Raw genomic sequence first — 24,169 nt, forward strand, 5'->3', positions numbered from 1 at the left:
ACTGGTCTTTTCAAGTTCATCACTCATCCACATGAGTGTGCAGTGGACAAAATCGACCTGACATGCATCCCCGGGGTCTCTATCGGAGACTTTGAGCTGGAAGTTGCTGACCTGAAGGCATCAGACATGTGGATGAGTAAGTTCAAGTCACTTAATGGAGAGTTGGAAAGTCTTGCGCGACAGCGAGCAGAGCTGGCGAGGGAACACAAGTGGACAGAAATTAAAAATCTTCAACCTGAAGACCAGCTGATTCTTAAAACTTGGAACGAGCTTCCTGTGACATACCACACAATGCAGCGTGTGAGTATTGCCGTATTGACCATGTTTGGCTCTACATATGCATGTGAACAGTCTTTCTCGCATATGAGGAACATTAAGACCAACCTACGCTCACGTTTAACTGATGGAAGCCTCAACGCCTGCATGAAGCTCAACCTCACCACGTATGAACCAGACTACAAGGCCATCAGCAAAACCATGCAGCACCAGAAGTCGCATTAAAAGTAAGACATATTTAATTTATTATACGTTAAAAATACTATATGGCTCTCAATGAAATATATTTAGAAATATTTGGCTTTTATGGCTCTCCCAGTCAAAAAGGTTCCCGACCCCTGCTCTAGACAGATCCTTAGAGGGCAGTTTGATCAAACACCATGCAGGGATAAAACTTGATCCTTGTCACAGAAAGTTGACTCAGTTCATCTGGACACGAGGTTTACTGAGAGAAACTATTCATTACTTTCTCTCAATAAACTTTGTGTCCAGATGAACTGAGTCAACTTTCCATGATTTCCTTACCTGGATTACTGAGCATGTATAAAGACACTTTCATCCTTGTTCATATTTATTTTCATTAATTCTAATGTGTGTATTGAGTTTATGAAATTTATATGAAGTTCAGATGAGTTTATAATACATTTATTAAGTTTATCTCAGGTTTACAGCAAACTAAACCTAAACTAAACTAAACATGACCTTTTTTAATGTCAAAATTGAAAATATTCATCAGCAATTGACCTCTTTGAACAATACTGCATACAGTTCATCATATTCACCCTTCTATGTCCCTCTCTCTTTTTCCCTTTCTAGTTTTAAACTCCCAACTGTTGCAGAAATATCTGGTCTTATTCGCAAATCCAAATCTTCCACCTGTCAGTTAGACCCCCTTCCTACTCATTTAGTAAAAGCCTGTCTACCTTCTCTAGCCTCTTTAATAACTGATCTCATACATTCCTCCCTTACCTCTGGTCTTGTTCCCTCATCTCTCAAAACAGCTGCAATAATGTCAGTACTCAAGAAACCTGGTGCAGACCCCAACAATTTGAATACTTTTTGCCCGATATCAAATTTACCATTTCTTTCTAAAACACTTGAAACAACAGTCGCAGCTCAGGTACATGCTCACTTGACTAACAACAATTTGTTTGAACAATTCCAGTCTGGTTTTTGCTCCATGCACAGTACAGAGACAGCCTTGGTGAAAATCACTAATGATCTTTTGATGGCAGCTGACTCTGGGCTCTTAACCATACTTGTCCTTCTTGATCTGAGTGCAGCCTTTGACACCATCTCACATAACATCCTCCTAGAAAGATTAGATTCCATTGGAATAACTGGCACCCCCCTTGACTGGTTTAGATCATATCTCTCTGGCCGCACTCAGTTTGTCCAACTCAAAAATTTGAGATCACAGTCCTCTCCTATTACTACCAGTGTTCCCCAGGGCTCTGTATTGGGCCCCCTCCTATCTTATTTATTTATTTGCTAGTGTAGCGACCAGGACACATACCCACATTCGGCTTCCCACCCGCAGACACAGCCAATTCTGTATGTAGGGACACCCGACCAACCCGAAGGTAATGCGGTGATACGAACCGCTGATCCCTATGTTGGTATGCAATGAAATAGATCACCACACCAGGCTCAGCCCCCTCCTATTGATTATTTACCTATTACCTCTTGGCCACATTTTCAGGAAATTTGGCATTCAATTTCACTGCTACGTGGATGACACCCAGTTTTATCTATCCATCAAGCCTACCTCCACTCTTACGCCCACTTCCCTTTCTGACTGCTTACTAGAAATTAAATCCTGGTTTTCATACCACTTCCTCAAACTTAATAGTGATAAAACTGAGGTCCTCCTAGTAGGCACTAAATCTACTTTGGCTAAACCTGATAGGTTTTCTCTAACTATTGATAATTCTATACAACAACCTCCATCGCCTCAAGTTAGGAGTCTGGGTGTCATCTTGGACAGCACATTATCTTTTGAAGCTCACATCAACAATGTTACTCAGTCTGCATACTTCCACCTATGCAATATTAATCGTCTTCACCCGTCACTTACACCTAACACTACTGCCATACTCATTCAAACCCTGGTTACATCCCGTATTGACTACTGTAATTCTATCCTCTTTGGTCTTCCCCTCAAGTGTCTTCATAAACTTCAATTGGTCCAGAATCCAGCTGCCCGTATCATTACCAGAACTCCTTCCATAAATCATATCACTCATGTTCTCCAGCAACTCCACTGGCTCCCTGTTATATACCGTATTGACTTCAAGATCCTGCTCCTCACCTTTAAGGCCCTTAATAACCTAGCTCCTTCATATCTTTCTGAACTCCTTCATATCCACACACCCTCCCGCATTCTCAGATCCTCTTCTGCTCTCCAACTCACTACACCATCGGGCCACTTGACTACCATGGGGACTAGAGCCTTCAGTCATTCTGCCCCCCCACCCCCACCCCCACCCCCACCTGTGGACCTCTCTCCCACAAGACATTCACAACATTGACTCTCTTTCAACCTTCACATCCCATCTCAAAACGCACCTTTTCAAACTGGCATATTCAGTCTTACCCATGCTTCACTGAATTTTGTGCAGATGATGATTTTATACTTATCTGTTGTGTTAACTTTTTATTGTCTACCCTGCTTTGTTTTGGTTTTATGCTGTCTGATACAGTGCTGCTTGTTTTTAAATGTCCTGTAAGGTGTCCTTGGGTGCTCTGAAAGGCGCCCACAGATAAAATGTATTATTATTATTTACAAATTTATTTCTGATTTCTCCCTTTTTTCTCCCAATTTAGTGGCCAATCGATCCCTATTTTAATTCAAACACCCACCCTCGTACCGCATGCGTTCGCCAACTGCATCTCTCCGGCCGGCAGTCTCGAAGGAGACGCCTCCCCACTTTCGTGACAAGGCGACTCCAGGCCGAACCACTGTTTTTCCCCACACACACAGAGACGCATTCACATGACGAACACAAGCCGACTCCACACCCCTCCCGAAGACAGCGTTGCCAGTGATTGCTGTTTCATCGAGTCCGGCCATAGTCGGATCAGACAAGACCGGGGCGCAAATCCCGGTCCCCAGTGGGCAACTGCATCGACACAAAGCCGATGCTTAGACCGCTACACCACCGCGGACTACTAAAATGTATTATTATTATGAGTATTATTATTATTATTATTAAGTTTGCACCTATTTTGGTTAATAAGACTTTGTCTTGGTGTGATAGTCAACATAAAGACACAAATATACATTTAAGTTTCACCATGTGTAACATTATAGAAATATTCAAATATTTAATCTGGAAGTGAATAAGGAATTATTCTGGTGGTTTTTCTCAGAACATGATGAAAAGCAAGTTCGGTGTGTGTGTGTGTGTTGGATCATTTTGTAGAGTGTTGTTTGACCTGGAAGCGGAGGATGATGGTCCAGATGAGGCCCAGCGTCAGGCGGTGGTTTCCGTCCACAATGTCGTGACATCCCATGTTCTCCAGATGGACCCGCTGCTCTTTCAGGAACTGCAGGGCCTTGTCCACGTTCTCCAGACAGTGGATCCGCATCCGGCCCTTGGTGGGCTTTGGCTGGGTGGAAGAGGAGCAGAAAAGAAACATCAGTTACTAGTCAGTGAGTTTACTGATGCTCTTTCCAGGGGCACTCACTAAAACACTCACAGAACATTAAGAAGGGCAGATCCATGAGAGAAACAAGACTGCATTCAGATGAACAACTGAAGAACAGAAGAGGTCTTTAGAGGATCAACATGTTGGAGCTTTAATGAAGCATCAAGAGCAGGGGTGTCAAACTCATTTTAGCTCAGGGGCCACAAAGAGGAAAATCTATTCCCAAGTGGGCCGGACCAGTAAAATCATGGCATAATAACTTAAAAATAACGACAACTTCAGATTGTTTTCTTTCTTTTAGTTTGGTCCAAAATAGTACAAGCACATTCTGAAAATGTACACATCACAAATAATAATCCTCTCTTGACAAAACACTTCAAATTAGTTGAAAATTCTGAGGAAAAAAACGGTGCAATTTCAAGAACACAATGCCTCAGTGATTGGAACTTAGACTTCGTCTCAGTGTATCTACAAAGCCATACAACTTTAAATCACAACCTATCTGGGATTGAACAAAATACAAACAACTCTTCTAGGTATCAAATACTTCATTTTTCATTTCCACATATTAATCCTGTGCTAACTCACCAAACCATACAAAATGAGGTAGAAACTATTCAAGAGGGTTGAGTTACTCCCTGCCTTGTAGGCTACACTATTTATTGATCATAAAAAAAGCTGTGCAATGCATGAGCAATTTCAACAAACCAAACTTATTAACTGACGTGACTGACATTATTACAGTAAATCACACACTGTTCACTTTCTTTAAATCTCCACAGAAGACAACCAGTTTCACAGAACTATATCAGGGTGCAGTGTCTCATGCAGCATTTTAAGTGGGGTTACCCACTGTTTATTCTACTCCTGAAACCTGGCATCTTTTAGCTTTCACAAGTGCATCAATATCAGGCATCACATCCTGAGTGGCAGCCAATTTCAGGATGTTATTCAAGTGCTTGTGCGTGAGCCTTGAGCACAGCTTTGTTTTATTGATGCTCATTACAGAGAAAACTTGCTCACAAAGATATGTGGTTCCCAACATGCACAACACTTTTGCAGCAAGTTGGGGTAACCTGGCAAGAGATACTGATCAAATGTGTCCCAGCCAGCTGTGGCAAATTTGCCCATCAATTCTGAGTCACACTGCAAATCTATTATTTCAAGTTGGATGTTGACGGGCAGATCAGAGGCATTTGTGGTGAATGGCGAGCAAAAAACTTTGAAGTCTTTCTCCAGTTCACCAAAAATCTGAAAGCGTTGCTCAAACTCCCGCAATAGTCCCGTTATTTTATCTCTGAGCCGCTTCATGTCCGCAGCATGTTGGGTCGCACACACGTCTTCCAGACAAGGACAGTGTGCTGCATCACCACCTGCGAGTTGTGTCTCCCACGATGACAGCTTCAACTTGAACGCACATATGCTGTCATAATTCTGCGTGACAACTTTGTTGCACCCGTGCAGCATTTTGTTCAAGTTATTCAAATGCTCTGTAACATCCACCATAAATGCAAGGTCCTGCATCCATTCTGTGGACTGAAATTCTAGCACTGGTTTGCCCTTTTTTTCCACGAACTGTTCAATTTCCTCTCGTAAATCAAAGAAACGCCTCAGCACAGCACCTTGGCTTAACCATCTTACCTCGGTGTGGTACGGCAGGCCATAGTTGTGGTCTTTCTCTCTGAGAAGGCTGTCAAACTGATGGTGATTCAGGCCTCTGGATCGGATGAAATTAACAGTTTGGATGACCACCTTCATGACGCTATCCGTCTTTAATGACTTGCAACACAATGCATCCCGATGCAAAATACAGTGAAAAGTCCAAAAATCACATCCTCCATTTGCAGTCTGCACTTTCTCTCTGAATTTTGTCACAACACCTGCTTTTTTCCCGATCGTTGATGGTGCGCCATCTGTAGCCAGGCTGACAGCATGGGACCAGTCCACTCCGACCCTGTCCAGCGCTCCGACGAGTGCGGTGAACATATCCGCTGCTGTTGTGGTATCCGTCATTGGCACCAACTCCACGAACTCCTCGGTGATGGTCAAAGTGTCATCAACTCCGCGGATGAATAGGGCAGTTGCGCAACATCTGTAATGTCCGTGCTTTCATCAGTTGCAACTGAAAACGCAATAAATGGCTTTACTTTGTGCTTCAATTGGCTTTCCAAATCCGCCGAAAGATCAGAAATCCTGTCTGCAACTGTTTCTTGTCAGGCTGATATTTGCAAAAGCCTGACGCTGTTCAGGGCACACAATCTCTGCAGCCTTCAGCATGCATGTCTTCACAAATTCACCCACACTAAATGGTTTTGAAGCCACTGCAATTTCATTAGCAATAAGGTAGCTGGCTTTCACTGCAGCGTCACTGATTTCTCGGCTATGAGTAAACACAGACTGCTATTTCTTCAGACCCGCCAACAATTCATTCACCTTCTCTCTTCTCTGTTGTCCTTGCAAGTTGTTGTATTTGTCGGCATGAAGAGTCTCACAGTGGCGACGAAGGTTATATTCTTTCAGCACTGAAACATGCTGGGAACACACCAAACACACAGCTTTCCCATTCACTTCTGTGAATAAATAGGAGGATAACCATTTTTCTTGGAAAACTCTGCACTCTGTGTCCACTTTTCTCTTTTTTGACAAAGACATTTTGGGGCAATGAGGGTGCCAAAGCACGTAATGTTCAAAGTAGAAGACGTAATAGTGCAGGCAGAACGACAAGGTAGCTCCGGGCTAGCTGTACTTACTTGCTCAGCCCCGGTATAAACAGTTTGCTTGCTTAACAGAATTGCTATTGCGACATCCAGTGGACACATTTAGAACAGCAGTTTATTTTATTGAAAAATTGCAGCTCATTTTTATACTTTGCCAAATCATCTCGCGGGCCGGATCAAGCCCGCGAATGGGCTAATCCGGCCCGCGGGCCGTACGTTTGACACCCCTGATCTATAGGAAGGTGAACAGTGTATTGACTCTATATCAACTCTTTCTGATTTTGCCTCATTTACCATCTCATCTCATTTCAGGAGGAGGGGGATTCTGTGTCTTGCCTTAGGACACTTCAACAAGTAGAGCTGTTGGTTTTTTGAGTTTGGTTCAATTTCAATTAAGTTTTGGAGATAAATATTGGTTTCACAAATTTGTTTGTGATATTCATGGATGGGATCTCAAGGTGCAGCCAAGGTGAGGAGTGTGTCCGTTTTGGGAACCTCAGAATTGCATCTCTGCTCTTCGCAGATGATGTGGTTTTGTTGGCTTCATCAGAACGCGACCTCCAGCGCACTGGGGCGGTTTGCAGCTGAGTGTGAAATGGCCGGGATGAGAGTCAGCACCTCCAAGTCTGAGGCCATGGTTCTCTACCGGAAAATGGTGGATTGCTCCCTCCGGGTTGGGAATGAGTTGCTGCCCCAAGGGAAGGAGTTCAAGTATCTCGGGGTCTTGTTCACGAGTGAGGGTAGGATGGAGCTGGAGATTGACAGACGGATCGGTGCAGCATCAGCAGTAATGCGGACGTTGTACTGGACCGTTGTGGCGAGAAGATGCTGAGCCGGAAGGCAAAGCTCTCAATTTACCAGTCAGTCTTCGTTCCAACCCTCACCTATGGTCATGAGCTTTGGGTAGTGACCGAAAGGGTGAGATCGCGGATACAAGCGGCTGAAATGAGTTTCCTCCGTAGGGTGTCTGAGCTCAGCCTTAGAGATAGGGTGAGGAGCTCGGACATCCGGGGGGAGATTGGAGTAGAGCCACTGCTCCTTTGCATTGAAAGGAGCCAGTTAAGATGGTTCGGGTAGCTGATTAGGATGCCTCCTGGGTGCCTTCCTTTGGAGGTTTACCGGGCACGGCCAACTGGGAGGAGACCCCGGGGTAGACCCAGAACTCGCTGGAAGGACTACATGTCCAATCTGGCCTGAGAATGCCTTGGGATCCCCCAGGAGGAACTGGAGGGCGTTGCTTGGGAGAGGGAGGTCTGGAGTGCCCTACTTAGCTTGCTGCCACCATGACCCAACCCCGGAGTAGCGGCTGAAGATGAGATGAGATGAGATATTGGTTTCAGTTTAGATTTCTTTTTTTTATTTTGACTACAGCCAATGAAACTTTTTCTTTTTTGTTTTGTTTTATTTTTTACCCCTTTTTCTCCCCAATTGTACTTGGCCAATTACCCCACCCTTCCAACCCGTCCTGGTCGCTACTCTACCCCCTCTGCCGATCTGGGGAGGGCTGCAGACTACCACGTCTCCTCCCATACATGTGGAGTCACTAGCCGCTTTTCACCTGACAGTGAGGTGTTTCACCAGGCGGACTTAGCGCATAGGAGGATCACGCACCCCGACCGACCAGAGGAGGTGCTAGTGCCGGGGCCAGGACACATACCCACGTACGGCTTCCCACCCGCTGACACGGCCAATTATGTCTGTAGGGACGCCTGACCAAGCCGACGATAACACAGGGATTCGAACAGGCGGGCCCTGTGTTGGTAGGCAATGGAATAGATTGCTACGCCACCCGGATGCCCGAAACTTTTTTAAAAAACACCATCAACCATTCAACCTAAAATGACATTGAAAATTCAAAACAGCATCAAAATACTGTCAATTTCAGTAAATATCTACAACCACTATGAACGTAAAGCAGTCTGTCCTCTGTGTCAGTCATCACCCATCTCTTAAAGCCTGCTTTAGGTCGACTCAACTTTACTGTCACTGCACAGAGCAACAGCACTAAGACAATGAGGTGCAGTTTGGCATGTCTCCATGCATGCTCAATAATTCAGGTAAGAAAATCCCATAAAGTTGAACCAGTCCATCTGCACACAGCGTTTATTTATTTACTCAGGAAGCTTAAAGGAGCCGGGCTCCCCTCTCAGCTGCTGCTCAACCTTTACAGGCGCACAACACAAAGCAGCCTCTGTCACTGTGTCACAGTGTGGTATGCCAGCTGCACAGCAGAGAACAGGAAGGACATGGCCCGGGTGGTAAAGACAGCACAGATTGTGGGAGTTGTTCTCCTGGACCTGGATGCTGCGTATGCCGGCCGCTTACAGAGGACAACCAGCAACATCAGCAAAGATGCAGCACACCCAGGTCACAGTCGGTTCGTTCCCTTGCCATCACGGAAAAGATACCGCACCATCAAAACCCGGACTAACTTAGTTGGGGAAAGATGATGCTGTGCTTATGGACCCCCTTGTCTCGCCACTTCTTCCTGACGTCATCGTGGCCGCGCTGCATCCTGTGTACACCAGTGGGGAGGTCCGGGGGGAACGGACTTGTTCGTTGTTGTATGGGACTTTTCCTTTGGTTCTGGCTGCCTTCAACACGCGCTCCCTGTCTTTAAAGTTCGAGAACTTCATAATAATTGTTCTCGGACGTGTCTTGTGCGAGTCGTTGTTTGACGGGGCACCAATTCTATAAGCCCGCTCAATTACCAAGCCCTCCCGCGGTTCCTGTCCCACAGCTTCCGGTGGCCACTTTTCCAGGAATGTCATTATTGTATGCTGGCCCTCTACCTTCTCCGGCAGGCCCGCAAGTCTTGTGTTGTTCCGTCGGCTTCTGCATTCCAAGTCCTCCACCTTGTAGGGAAGAGTTTTCTGTCCAACGTGCTGACTGTGGAAATTAGTCCATTAATGTTGTCTTCAGTGTCGGGAATCCGCAGTTCCGCATGCACAGTGCGTCCTGTGCATCGCTGTACCCGCTTTCTTGTGTCAATAATTGTTGCTTGCGTCACAACAGTTTTCTTAAGAGTCCTCTTGTCAAGGACATCGTGGCCTTCATGATATCGGGACTGCTGTTCTCACCTGACTGTGAATGTTCTCACCTGAGTGATAGTCCACCATCTCCTTCGTCGAAGTTGTCATCCATGACGTCCTTTATTTCTTCACCCTTCGAATGTTCGTCCTCGTACCGTGATATCCCTTCGTCTTTTTGCCTCGTGTTGGTGGTGTGTTTGATACCCAGTACTCTTATATACGTGTTGCTTGCCTGAATAAAATGCTGGTTAGTACTACAGGATCACTTACATGCCAGCAGCAGAGTGGAAAAGTTGCGACCTCTTAGCACCGCGCCATAACCGGAAGTCGCCTTCATTCATCTTATATCCTGAAAACCACGACAGTTCGACACGCCTTAAGCCTGCTCCTGCGATGTGAGGGTGTATGACTGGCTGTTGTGTCGCTGTAAAGCCCCTTGTGGCACATTTGTAATGTGTGATATTGTACACACAGATAAAACTGACTTGAATAAGGGCTTTGACGTTGTGATAGCCTGATCTGTCATTTCATGTGAGACTTGGTCGCCTTCGTGTGAGGGTCCACCTTGGAGGCTGCACATCCACAGACTGACAGGCACAACGTTTTAGCAGCTAGACTTCGTTAGCTTGAACGCTGCACGCTAACCACTTTCTTCTACCCCTACTTCCTCTTCAACCAACTTGGGCGCTGCACACAAGTTCCACAATGGCAGGAAGAACCCTGGGTTGTGTGTGTGTGTGTGTGTGTGTGTGTGTGTGTGTGTGTGTGTGTGTGTGTGTGTGTGTGTGTGTGTGTTACTAACCAGTTTCTCTCCAGACAGGACCTCCAGCAGTTTGATCAGCATGCGTCCGTCCCGCAGGTCCATGTAGAGGTCTGTGATGCGGCAGGACACTCTGGACAGGTGGGAGTTTACCCACTTAGTGAAGGTCTTCTTCTGGACCGCCTCACGCTCATCTGAGACACATACCACACAACCCATCAGATTAACACCATACAGACACACAACCCATCAGTTTAATACCATACACCCATCAGTTTAACACCATACAGACACACAACCCATCAGTTTAACACCATACAGACACACAACACGTCTGACCCTGGTTCATATCCGGCACACCCATGTTACACCACTCATATGTAGACATACACACACACTGACTTACACATACTCACATACATATATGCTGAATTTCATACACACACACACACACACACACACACACACATATACACACATACAAACACACACACACTGGAAAAACTCCACATTTCCAACTCACAAATGGTGATTAAATAACACTTTCATTACAACCGAAAGAGTCAGCAGCTCCACACCATCTGACCTGCTGTCACCATGCAGCACCAGTGTGTTAGTGCTGCAGAATCCAGGTAAGACCCCCACACGAGGTGGACCAGTTCATCTGGACACAGCGTGTACTGACAGAAACACTTCATCATCATCTAAGTGACCTCTTCAGTCCCACACTGACTGAAGGTGCCCCCACTCTTATAAACAATACAGTGACTGCAGGTGTCCCCACCCTTATAAACAATACAGTGACTGCAGGTGTCCCCACCCTTATAAACAATACAGTGACTGCAGGTACCCCCACCCTTATAAACAATACAGTGACTGCAGGGGTCCCCACCCTTATAAGCAATACAGTGGCACAACAACCGAAACCAACGATCGGTTTCATATGTAAGTATGGTGTGACCATTAACCAGAGTTAGAATGCCCATGTGCACTATTCACACAGGATTGGGGAATAGTTGTAGTAACAGCTTGCTTGTACTCCATCCCTGAACAGAGGGGGGGGCTTGGGGGGCTAAGAGTACATCTGTCACCATCTTACAATGCTGTGATTGCAACTATTCCCCAACCCTCTGAATAGTACACATGGCCATTGTAACTCAAGTTAATGGTCACACCATATTTACATATGAAACCGATCGTTGGTTTCGGTTGTTGTGCCACTGTATCGTTTATAAGGGTGGGGGTACCTGCAGTCACTTTATTGTTTATAAGGGTGGGGACCCCTGCAGTCACTGTATTGTTTATAAGGGTGGGGTACCTGCAGTCACTGTATTGTTTGTAAGGGTGGGAACCCCTGCAGTCACTGTATTGTTTGTAAGGGTGGGGACCCCTGCAGTCACTGTATTGTTTATAAGGGTGGGGGTACCTGCAGTCACTATTGTTTATAAGGGTGGGGTACCTGCAGTCACTGTATTGTTTGTAAGGGTGGGGACCCATGCAGTCACTGTATTGTTTATAAGGGTGGGGGTACCTGCAGTCACTGTATTGTTTATAAGGGTGGGGTACCTGCAGTCACTGTATTGTTTGTAAGGGTGGGGACCCCTGCAGTCACTGTATTGTTTATAAGGGTGGGGGTACCTGCAGTCACTGTATTGTTTGTAAGGGTGGGGACCCCTGCAGTCACTGTATTGTTTGTAAGGGTGGGGACCCCTGCAGTCACTGTATTGTTTATAAGGGTGGGGGTACCTGCAGTCACTGTATTGCTTATAAGGGTGGGGACCCCTGCAGTCACTGTATTGTTTATAAGGGTGGGGACCCCTGCAGTCACTGTATTATATATAAGGGTGGGGACCCCTGCAGTCAGGTGAGACTGAAGAGGTCACTTAGATGAGTGATGAAGCGTTTCTGTCAATAAACGTTGTGTCCAGATGAACTCATTCAACCTTCTGTGAATGGAAAATTAAAGCCAAAACGTGAATTTTGCGGTACTGCTTTTGTACCAGTTGTAATGGTGAAGTGTGTTGTGAGAGTACTACTGCATTACTGTTAGTGTACTGGTTGTAATGTGGGAGTGTGTGGTTGTAGTACTACTGCATTACTGTTACAGCGAGGGAGGGAGAAACACCTTAACTTCGTGGGTACAGCTGGTGTGCAGCATCAGCAGACACTTGCCGTGTTGGCAGCACGGTTTTGGTTCAGTTCTGCATACTGTCCCACTACTGTGCTGTCTTGTTTGGTATTAGCACATGTTTTATTGAAGTTTTTTATTTCTAAACGTGTTACCTCATTTCCTACTCTGTCCACTCAGTCTCTATTACATGTCTGTTGTAGAAGAAGAATCCTCTGATGTTCTTCCTCAAGTTCTTCTGATGTTCTTCCTCACGTTCCTCTGATGTTCTTCCTCAAGTCTCAAGTTCCTCTGATGTTCTTCCTCAAGTTCCTCTGATGTTCTTCCTCAAGTTCCTCTGATGTTCTTCCTCAAGCTCCTCTGATGTTCTTCCTCAAGTTCCTCTGATGTTCTTCCTCAAGTTCCTCTGATGTTCTTCCTTAAGTCTCAAGTTCCTCTGATGTTCTTCCTCAAGCTCCTCTGATGTTCTTCCTTAAGTCTCAAGCTTCTCTGATGTTCTTCCTCAAGTTCCACTGATGTTCTTCCTTAAGTCTCAAGCTCCTCTGATGTTCTTCCTCAAGCTCCTCTGATGTTCTTCCTTAAGTCTCAAGTTCCTCTGATGTTCTTCCTCAAGCTCCACTGATGTTCTTCCTTAAGTCTCAAGCTCCTCTGATGTTCTTCTTGAATTTTTTATCCTGAAAAGATTTTGTCATTCTGTGGAGTTTTTGTCATCTGCATGGACGATCTGAATACAATTGATGTGTCAACCTCTCTGCTATTTACCATGTCTGCCTGTGGAAAACCATCTGACACTGGAACTTACTACTATACAAATAAACTGAATGGAACTTCCTGTTTTGCTTCCTGATCCCGACAAAGACGTCACAATACAACCTTCTATGGACTCTGTGTGTGTGTGTGTGTGTGTGTGTGTGTGTGTGTGTGTGTGTGTGTGTGTGTGTGTGTGTGTGTGTGTGTGTGTGTGTGTGTGTGTGTGAGAGAGAGTGTGTCAGAAAGTGACCTTGGCAAACAATGTATACACACACACACACACACACACACACACACACTAGGGGCACACTATGATATAAATTGTGTTACTGGAATTCTGGTCAACATTTGGTTTGAATCAGATGACTGTCAGACACTTGTTCAACACAACAGCCTCTGTTTGTTTTTAGCACACAACACACACACCATCATTGGCAGTCACTCCGCCGATGATGGTGTGTGTGTGTGTGTGTGTGTGTGTGTGTGTGTGTGTGTGTGTGTGTGTGTGTGTGTGTGTGACGGCTGGGAGGATTTAAACTATGGACAGTCTCTCGTGTCTTTGAGGAAGAGAGGAAGAAGCAGATTTAAACTGGGATTTCGGGGTGCTGTGCCTGTTTCTGGGGTCATGTTTAGGCCGTCTCTCAGCCAGCAGCCCCCCGGCACCAAACCCAGTCCAGTCAATCTCCACTGGTTTAATACCAGCCACTGGGAGCTGAGCAGTACAAGCCCAGTCTACTACTGTTGCTTCCTGGGAGCTGAGCAGTAGTTTTGTGAACTGGTAGAAAGAAAAGAAGAGGACATCTCGTGGACCTCCTGATGTTAATTAAACACGTCTTTTCTTATCAAAACATTCTTCACAAGGTCAAAGAAGGTTGGATCAGTTCGTCTGGACACAACGTTTGTTGACAGATATGTTTCATCATCATCATCATCATCTAAGTGACCTCTTCAGGCTCACCTGACTGCAGGTATCCCCACCCTTATAAAAAATACAGTGGCATAACGACCCAAACTAATGACCAGTTTCATATGTAAATATGGTGTGACCATTAACTAGAGTTAAAATGGTCATGTGTACTATTCACACTGGGTTGGGGAATAGTTGCAGTCATAGCATTGTAAGATGGTGACAGAAGTACCCCCCCCCCCGGTTCAGGGGTGGTCATTCTTTCTTCACATAGATGGCCTCTTTGACTCCCCGTTCAAACCAGCGTTCCTCCCTATCAAGGATGTGCACATCCTCATCCCTGAAAGAGTGGCCACTGGTCTGTAGATGGTGTAGACTGTAGAGTCCTGGCCTGTAGATGGTGTAGACTGTGGAGTCCTGGTCTGTAGATGTGTAGACTGTGGAGTCCTGGTCTGTATATGGTGTAGACTGTGGAGTCCTGGCCTGTATATGGTGTAGACTGTGGAGTCCTGGCCTGTAGATGGTGTAGACTGTGGAGTCCTGGCCTGTGGATGGTGTAGACTGTGGAGTCCTGGTCTGTAGATGTGTAGACTGTGGAGTCCTGGTCTGTAGATGGTGTAGACTGTGGAGTCCTGGCCTGTAGAAGGTGTAGACTGTGGAGTCCTGGTCTGTAGATGGTGTAGACTGTGGAGTCCTGGCCTGATGGGTTAGCTCTTCTGTGTTATGCCATCCTCTTGGCCAGCGTCATTTGTACATCCATGTTGCTAGCGCGTCTTTAGCTGTGTAGCTCGATGTTTATTCCGCGATGTAGCTAATGATCTAGCTAACGTTGTCCTCTGCAAATTAACTGTTCAAGTCTTTGCGTTTGGTCAGTTAACTCATCCTCAACACAATCTCCACCTTATTACAAATCTATCATGTTCATAGTTTAAGCAGTGAAGAGCAGGCTGGTGAGGCCCTGCCATTGAGACGGACTGGCGGCCTGTCCAGGGTGTCTCCCCGCCTGCCGCCCAATGACTGCTGGGATAGGCTCCAGCATCCCCGCGACCCTGAGAGCAGGATAAGCAGTTTGGATAATGGCTGGATTGATGTTTAAACACAATAATCTATGTATGCATTTTAGAAATAATGTCTACTTATTATTTTGGCTTTTTGTTTTTGTTCTAACATCTTTAAATGTGCCAGCGACAAAAGTTTTAATAATTAAACTAGAACATTTCAAGACTCCTATTCATTCTTTCATTTCACAGATTAAAACTAACACAAAACATTTTGTAGAGCATTTGTGTTACCATCTACAACTCAAAATGTTCACCACAACAGAAGGCCTTACTCTAAACAATATTGTTCAGTAGCTCGATGGTGAACGTCCAGATGCCGTCGAGACAGTAGAACATTCCCAGAGTCCACCTGAGCGCTTGCCAGCTGAGAATGTCAACTCTGGATTGGATGACTTGTTTGGAATGGAAGACTTCAAATGGACTTTTGAAAGGGATACAGACTCCCCATTCTTCGATATCGGACTGGGTATGTCCAGCAGCAAGGATCACGATGCTAGTATAGCGTTCAAGACCCCATCTCTAGAGAGAACTTCTCCTGATTCAAAGACCAAGAGCAGACACAGCCCATCTGGCCACATAATTAAGAAAAATGCCACTGCCACCAGACTGAGTCGTTTGAAGAAGAAAGAGTATATCAGTAGTTTGGAGAAGGAAGTGGGTTTCTGTCAGTGGAAAATCACACGCTCAAGCAGGAAAACTCACAACTGACCAAGAGAGTGAAGGAACTGGAAGATGAGACCAGATCCCTAAGGGCCGTGTTGGCCAATGAGAGCATGTTAGCCCAGCTCTTGTCCAGGTTGAGCGGTGAGAATGGGATGAAATGATCTTCCTCACTTTTCCAGGGGCCCAACTCAAATGACCATGACCATAACGATGCCTTACCCAGGAAGCGTGTGAAAGTGGAGGAGAACGAGTCATCCGCTGGAGTGTGTCTGCACGTGGACAAGAACCCCGTCTCTGTGGAGTTCTGCACTAAATGTGCCGAGAGTGCAAGCACATCACTCAAACTGTAGAGTCAAGCGCTTCTCTCGGTTATCAGATACCGAGACCGAACTTGATGAGCCCCAGTTTAATGAACTTCAAGGGGATTGATGAACACTGTTGAATGAGTTCTGATGACCTACAAAAGATCTGCAAGAATGTGCAGAATGTCTTTTAAACTGCTGGGATAGGCTCCAGCATCCCCGCGACCCTGAGAGCAGGATAAGCAGTTTGGATAATGGCTGGATTGATGTTTAAACACAATAATCTATGTATGCATTTTAGAAATAATGTCTACTTATTATTTTGGCTTTTTGTTTTTGTTCTAACATCTTTAAATGTGCCAGCGACAAAAGTTTTAATAATTAAACTAGACCATTTCAAGACTCCTATTCATTCTTTCATTTCACAGATTAAAACTAACACAAAACATTTTGTAGAGCATTTGTGTTACCATCTACAACTCAAAATGTTCACCACAACAGAAGGCCTTACTCTAAACAATATTGTTCAGTAGCTCGATGGTGAACGTCCAGATGCCGTCGAGACAGTAGAACATTCCCAGAGTCCACCTGAGCGCTTGCCAGCTGAGAATGTCAACTCTGGATTGGATGACTTGTTTGGAATGGAAGACTTCAAATGGACTTTTGAAAGGGATACAGACTCCCCATTCTTCGATATCGGACTGGGTATGTCCAGCAGCAAGGATCACGATGCTAGTATAGCGTTCAAGACCCCATCTCTAGAGAGAACTTCTCCTGATTCAAAGACCAAGAGCAGACACAGCCCATCTGGCCACATAATTAAGAAAAATGCCACTGCCACCAGACTGAGTCGTTTGAAGAAGAAAGAGTATATCAGTAGTTTGGAGAAGGAAGTGGGTTTCTGTCAGTGGAAAATCACACGCTCAAGCAGGAAAACTCACAACTGACCAAGAGAGTGAAGGAACTGGAAGATGAGACCAGATCCCTAAGGGCCGTGTTGGCCAATGAGAGCATGTTAGCCCAGCTCTTGTCCAGGTTGAGCGGTGAGAATGGGATGAAATGATCTTCCTCACTTTTCCAGGGGCCCAACTCAAATGACCATGACCATAACGATGCCTTACCCAGGAAGCGTGTGAAAGTGGAGGAGAACGAGTCATCCGCTGGAGTGTGTCTGCACGTGGACAAGAACCCCGTCTCTGTGGAGTTCTGCACTAAATGTGCCGAGAGTGCAAGCACATCACTCAAACTGTAGAGTCAAGCGCTTCTCTCGGTTATCAGATACCGAGACCGAACTTGATGAGCCCCAGTTTAATGAACTTCAAGGGGATTGATGAACACTGTTGAATGAGTTCTGATGACCTACAAAAGATCTGCAAGAATGTGCAGAATGTCTTTTAAACTTGTAACTTTTTATTGTCTACCCTGCCTGTTTTGACTTTATGCTGTCTGATACAGGGCTGCTTGTTTTTTACTGTATTCTGTAAGGTGTGCTGGAGCGCTCTGAAAGGCGCCCACAAATAAATTGTATTATTATTATTATTATTATTATCATTATCATTATTAATATTATCATCATTATTATTATTATTATCATTATTATCGTTATTATTATCAGCATTATTATTATCATCATCATCATTATTAATATCATTATTATTATTATCATCATCATCATTATTATTATTATTATCATTATTATCGTTATTATTATCAGCATTATTATTATTATCATCATCATTATTATTATTATCATTATTATTATTATTAATATCATTATTGTTATTATAAAGCAGTACATGTTGACAGTTTTCTTCTGGGTCATGGTTGATGTACCATGCGGGCTGAGTGGCTTTCAGAACATCTTTAATTGCTTGACTCCATGTGGATTAATCTGGTGGAAATTGAAGAGGCTGGACAAGCTGCTGCCAACGTGGCCTGGTATTTTTTAAGGTAGTATCAGTAACAAATGGCCTGGTATTTTTTAAGGTAGTATCAGTAACAAATGGTGTAAGTGACCAGTACTCCACCACATCCCTAGCTCGCAGTTGTTGCTGCCAATGTGGCCTGGTATTTTTTAAGGTAGTATCGGTAACAAATGGCCTGGTATTTTTTTTAAGGTAGAACCAGTAACAGATGGCCTGGTATTTTTTAAGGCAATATCGGTAACAGATGGCCTGGTGTTTTTTTTTAAGGTAGAATCGGTAACAAATGGCCTGGTATTTTTTAAGGTAGTATCAGTAACAAATGACCAGTAAGTGACGAGTAATCCACCACATCCCTAGCTCGCAGTTGTTGCTGCCAATGTAGCCTGGTATTTTTTTTAAGGCAATATCAGTAACAAATGGCCTGGTATGTTTTTTAAAGGTAGAATCGGTAACAGATGGCCTGGTATGTTTTTTAAAGGTAGAATCGGTAACAGAAGGCCTGGTATGTTTTTTAAAGGTAGAATCGGTAACAAATGGCCTGGTATTTTTTTTAAGGTAGAATCGGTAACAGATGGCCTGGTATATTTTTTAAAGGTAGAATCGGTAACAGATGGCCTGGTATTTTTTAAGGCAATATCGGTAACAAATGGCCTGGTATTCTTTTTTAGGTAGAATCGGTAACAAATGGTCTGGTATTTTTTTTAAGGTAGTATCAGTAACAAACGGTGTAAGTGACCAGTACTCCGCCATGTCCCCTGCTCGCAGCTGGGTGGCTCACGCAGCACACATGTGGGGTTTAAAACTGCCCCACTACTTGAGGCATTTATGTGCAGGCCTAATGGTGTGATAATAATGATGCATGTCGACATTTTGGACTGTTATGACATCATCAGCTCCCAAACTTGCTTTTGCTGAAGACGTGACATCATCAGTTGTGTCGAGGAGTGCGTGTGAAGCATGCTGTGTAGACACTGTAGGTATGTTTGAGCAACACTGGCTTGGAAAGTTGACAAATGAATCCCATTTGGATTGTAAAGAAAATCTCTCTTTCACCAGTGGGTTCAAGGATCATCTCCTACTTCCTGTTGTGTTGACTGAACATCCTGTGGCGGAGTGGTCAGAACAACAGAATGCAGAGGACTTCCTGTCTGGGTGTCACGTGGTGTCTCGCTGTTGTATTTACAGTGAAATCATTTTTTAAATATTAAAATGTCCTTAACTCTGTACACAACCATACCCTACACACAACACACAACCATACCAACCATACCCCTACACACAACACAACCATACCAATGACACCCCTACACACAGCCATACCAATGATACCCCTACACACAACACACAAGCATACCCCTAAACACAACACAACACAACACAACCATACCAACAACACCCCTACACACAACACAACCATACCAACCATACCCCTACACACAACCATACCAACAATACCCCTACACACAACACACAACCAGCCAGGTGAAGACCCAGAAACTCAGCACTCTGCGAGAAACATGAAAGCCCACAGCTTCAGTTTGTGTCGTAACAGGATGTGTAGTAACGGGTTGATTAGTAACGGGATGTGTAGTAACGGGGTGTTTAGAAACGAGGTGTTTAGAAACGAGGTGTGTAGTAACGGGGTGTGTAGTAACAGCGTGTTTAGTAACGGGGTAACGGGGTGTTTAGTAACGGGGTGTATAGTAACGAGGTGTGTAGTAACAGGGTGTTTAGTAACGTGGTAACGGGGTGTGTAGTAACGGCATGTTTAGTAACAGGGTATGTAGTAACAGGGTGTTTAGTAACGGCATGTTTAGTAACAGGGTGTGTAGTAACAGGGTGTTTAGTAACGGGGTAACGGGGTGTGTAGTAACGGCGTGTTTAGTAACGGGGTGTAGTAATGGGGTGTGTAGTAACAGGGTGTTTACTAATGGGGTAATGGGGTGTTTAGTAACGGGGTGTATAGTAACGGGGTGTGTAGTAACAGGGTGTTTAGTAACGTGGTAACGGGGTGTGTAGTAACGGCATGTTTAGTAACAGGGTATGTAGTAACAGGGTGTTTAGTAACGGGGTAACAGGGTGTGTAGTAACGGCATATTTAGTAACGGGGTGTGTAGTAACAGGGTGTTTAGTAACGGGGTAACGGGGTGTGTAGTAACGGCGTGTTTAGTAACGGGGTGTGTAGTAATGGGGTGTGTAGTAACAGGGTGTTTACTAATGGGGTAATGGGGTGTTTAGTAACGGGGTGTATAGTAACGGGGTGTGTAGTAACAGGGTGTTTAGTAACGTGGTAACGGGGTGTGTAGTAACGGCATGTTTAGTAACAGGGTATGTAGTAACAGGGTGTTTAGTAACGGGGTAACAGGGTGTGTAGTAACGGCATATTTAGTAACGGGGTGTGTAGTAACAGGGTGTTTAGTAACGGGGTAACGGGGTGTGTAGTAACGGCGTGTTTAGTAACGGGGTGTGTAGTAATGGGGTGTGTAGTAACAGGGTGTTTACTAATGGGGTAATGGGGTGTTTAGTAACGGGGTGTATAGTAACGGGGTGTGTAGTAACCGGGTGTTTAGTAACTTGGTAACGGGGTGTGTAGTAACGGCATGTTTAGTAACAGGGTATGTAGTAACAGGGTGTTTAGTAACGGGGTAACAGGGTGTGTAGTAACGGCATGTTTAGTAACAGGGTGTGTAGTAACAGGGTGTTTAGTAACGGGGTATGTAGTAACGGCGTGTTTAGTAACGGGGTGTGTAGTAATGGGGTGTGTAGTAACAGGGTGTTTGCTAATGGGGTAATGGGGTGTTTATTAACGGGGTGCGTAGTAACAGGGTGTTTGGTAATGAGGTAACGGGGTGTGTAGTAACGAGGTGTTTAGTAACGGGGTGTTTAGAAACGGGGTGTGTAGTAATTGGTGTGTAGTAATGGCGTGTTTAGTAACGGGGTGTGTAGTAATGGGGTGTGTAGTTAAAGGGGGGTTAAGAAAAGGGGTGTGTAGTAACAGAGTGTTTGGTAACGGGGTAACGGGGTGTGTAGTAACGAGGTGTTTAGTAACGGGGTGTTTAGAAACGGGGTGTGTAGTAACAGGTGTGTAGTAATGGCGTGTTTAGTAACGGGGTGTGTAGTAATGGGGTGTGTAGTAACAGGGTATTTACTAATGGGGTGTTTATTAACGGGGTGTGTAGTTAAAGGGGGGTTAAGAAAAGGGGTGTGTAGTAACGAGGTGTTTAGTAACTGGGTGTTTAGTGACGGGGTAGTAAACACCCCGTTAATAAACACCCCGTGTGTAGTAATGGGGTGTTTGCCTCTGGCAGTATTTTACTAATTCAGATCTTATGTGAATAAGAAGAAGGTCCCTTCATGCAGGAAGCAGCATTTAAACACTTCCTGCAGGGCTGAAAAGGAGTGAAAGTGAAATTATTGTAACATCTCATGTCAGAACAGATTATCTATACATACACAAAGTATTTATATATATACAAACAAACACACACACACACACACATAGATAATCTGTTCTGACAGCACAACAGATTATCTATACATACACATAGTATTTATATATATATACACACACACACACACATAGATAATCTGTTCTGACAGCACAACAGATTATCTATACATACACATAGTATTTATATATATATACACACACACACACACATAGATAATCTGTTCTGACAGCACAACAGATTATCTATACATACACATAGTATTTATATATATATATACACACACACACACACACATATAGATAATCTGTCTGACAGCACAACAGATTATCTATACATACACATAGTATTTATACACACACACACACATAGATAATCTGTTCTGACAGCACAACAGATTATCTATACATACACGTAGTATTTATACACACACACACACACACACACATAGATAATCTGTTCTGACAGCACAACAGATTATCTATACATACACATAGTATTTATATATACACACACACACACACACACATAGATAATCTGTTCTGACAGCACAACAGATTATCTATACATACACATAGTATTTATACACACACACACACACACACACACACACACACACACATACACACACACACACACACAGACACACACACACACACACACACACACACACACACACACACACACACACACACACACACACAGATAATCTGTTCTGCTGCCACACAGCATTCAGTCTGTCTGGAACACACTGCCGTTAACTCACAGATTGAAATCAAACCACCAGCTTTCCTTCATCCACCAATTCCCTCTCTTTCCTCTTCCTCCCATCAACCCAGCAGCTGTCCTTCATCCACTCATTCCCTCTTTCCTCTTCCTCCCATCAACCCAGCAGCTGTCCTTCATCCACTCATTCCCTCTTTCCTCTTCCTCCCATCAACCCAGCAGCTGTCCTTCATCCACTCATTCCCTCTTTCCTCTTCCTCCCATCAACCCAGCAGCTGTCCTTCATCCACTCATTCCTTCTTTTCTCTTCCTCCCATCAACCCAGCAGCTGTCCTTCATCCACTCATTCCCTCTTTCCTCTTCCTCCCATCAACCCAGCAGCTGTCCTTCATCCACTCATTCCCTCTTTCCTCTTCCTCCCATCAACCCAGCAGCTGTCCTTCATCCACTCATTCCCTCTTTCCTCTTCCTCCCATCAACCCACCAGGTTTTCTTCACCCACCCATTTCCCTCTCTTTCCTCTTCCTCCCATCAACCCAAGAGCTTTCCTTCATCCACTCATTCTCTCTCTTTTCTCTTCCTCTCATCAACCCAGGAGCTTTCCTTCATGCACTCATTCTCTCTCTTTTCTCTTCCTCCCATCAACCCAAGAGCTTTCCTTCATCCACTCATTCTCTCTCTTTTCTCTTCCTCCCATCAACCCACCAGCTTTCCTTCATCCACTCATTCCCTCTCTTTTATCTTCCTCCCATCAACCCACCAGCTTTCCTTCATCTACTCATTCCTTCCATTTTCTCTTCCTCCCATCAACCCACCAGCTTTCCTTCATCCACTCATTCCCTCTCTTTTATCTTCCTCCCATCAACCCACCAGCTTTCCTTCATCCACTCATTCCCTCTCTTTATTCTTCCTCCCATCAACCCAGGAGCTTTCCTTCATCCACTCATTCTCTCTTTTCTCTTCCTCTCATCAACCCACCAGCTTTCCTTTATCCACTCATTCTCTCTCTATTCTCTTCCTCCCATCAACCCAGGAGCTTTCCTTCATCCACCCATTCCCTCTCTTTTCTCTTCCTCTCATCAATCAAGGAGCTTTCCTTCATCCACCCATTCCCTCTCTTTTCTCTTCCTCTCATCAACCCAGCAGCTGTCCTTCATCCACTCATTCCCTCTTTCCTCTTCCTCCCATCAACCCAGCAGCTGTCCTTCATCCACTCATTCCCTCTTTCCTCTTCCTCCCATCAACCCACCAGCTTTCCTTCACCCACCCATTTCCCTCTCTTTCCTCTTCCTCCCATCAACCCAAGAGCTTTCCTTCATCCACTCATTCTCTCTCTTTTCTCTTCCTCCCATCCACCCAGGAGCTTTCCTTTACCCACCCATTCCCTCTCTTTTCTCTTCCTCTCATCAACCCAGGAGGTTTCCTTCATCCACCCATTCCCTCTCTTTTCTCTTCCTCCCATCAACCCACCAGCTTTCCTTCATCCACTCATTCCCTCTCTTTTATCTTCCTCCCATCAACCCACCAGCTTTCCTTCATCCACTCATTCCCTCTCTTTTCTCTTCCTCCCATCACCCCAGGAGCTTTCCTTCATCCACTCATTCTCTCTCTTTTCTCTTCCTCCCAGCAACCCAGGAGCTTTCCTTCATGCAATCATTCTCTCTCTTTTCTCTTCCTCCCATCAACCCAGGAGCTTTCCTTCATCCACTCATTCCCTCTCTTTTCTCTTCCTCTCATCAATCAAGGAGCTTTCCCTTCATCCACTCATTCCCTCTCTTTTCTCTTCCTCTCATCAATCAAGGAGCTTTCCTTCATCCACTCA

The 24,169-nt window shown here is 44.8% G+C and overlaps 1 protein-coding gene across 4 annotated transcripts in view; it reads right to left on the reverse strand.

The window, feature by feature from the left end:
* Positions 1-24,169, reverse strand: part of LOC130113312 (spectrin beta chain, non-erythrocytic 1-like) — a 126,507-nt gene that overhangs the window by 81,641 nt on the left and 20,697 nt on the right. For all 4 annotated transcript variants that reach the window (XM_056280895.1, XM_056280898.1, XM_056280896.1 and 1 more), the window contains 2 exons: positions 10,479-10,630; positions 3,715-3,888 (listed from right to left, as the gene is read on the reverse strand). In XM_056280895.1, coding sequence (XP_056136870.1) covers positions 3,715-3,888; positions 10,479-10,630 — 326 coding nt within the window. The remainder of the gene's footprint in view (positions 1-3,714; positions 3,889-10,478; positions 10,631-24,169) is intronic.

This window comes from Lampris incognitus, chromosome 5, assembly GCF_029633865.1.
Source record: "Lampris incognitus isolate fLamInc1 chromosome 5, fLamInc1.hap2, whole genome shotgun sequence".
In the NCBI taxonomy this organism is placed as follows: Eukaryota; Metazoa; Chordata; class Actinopteri; order Lampriformes; family Lampridae; genus Lampris; species Lampris incognitus.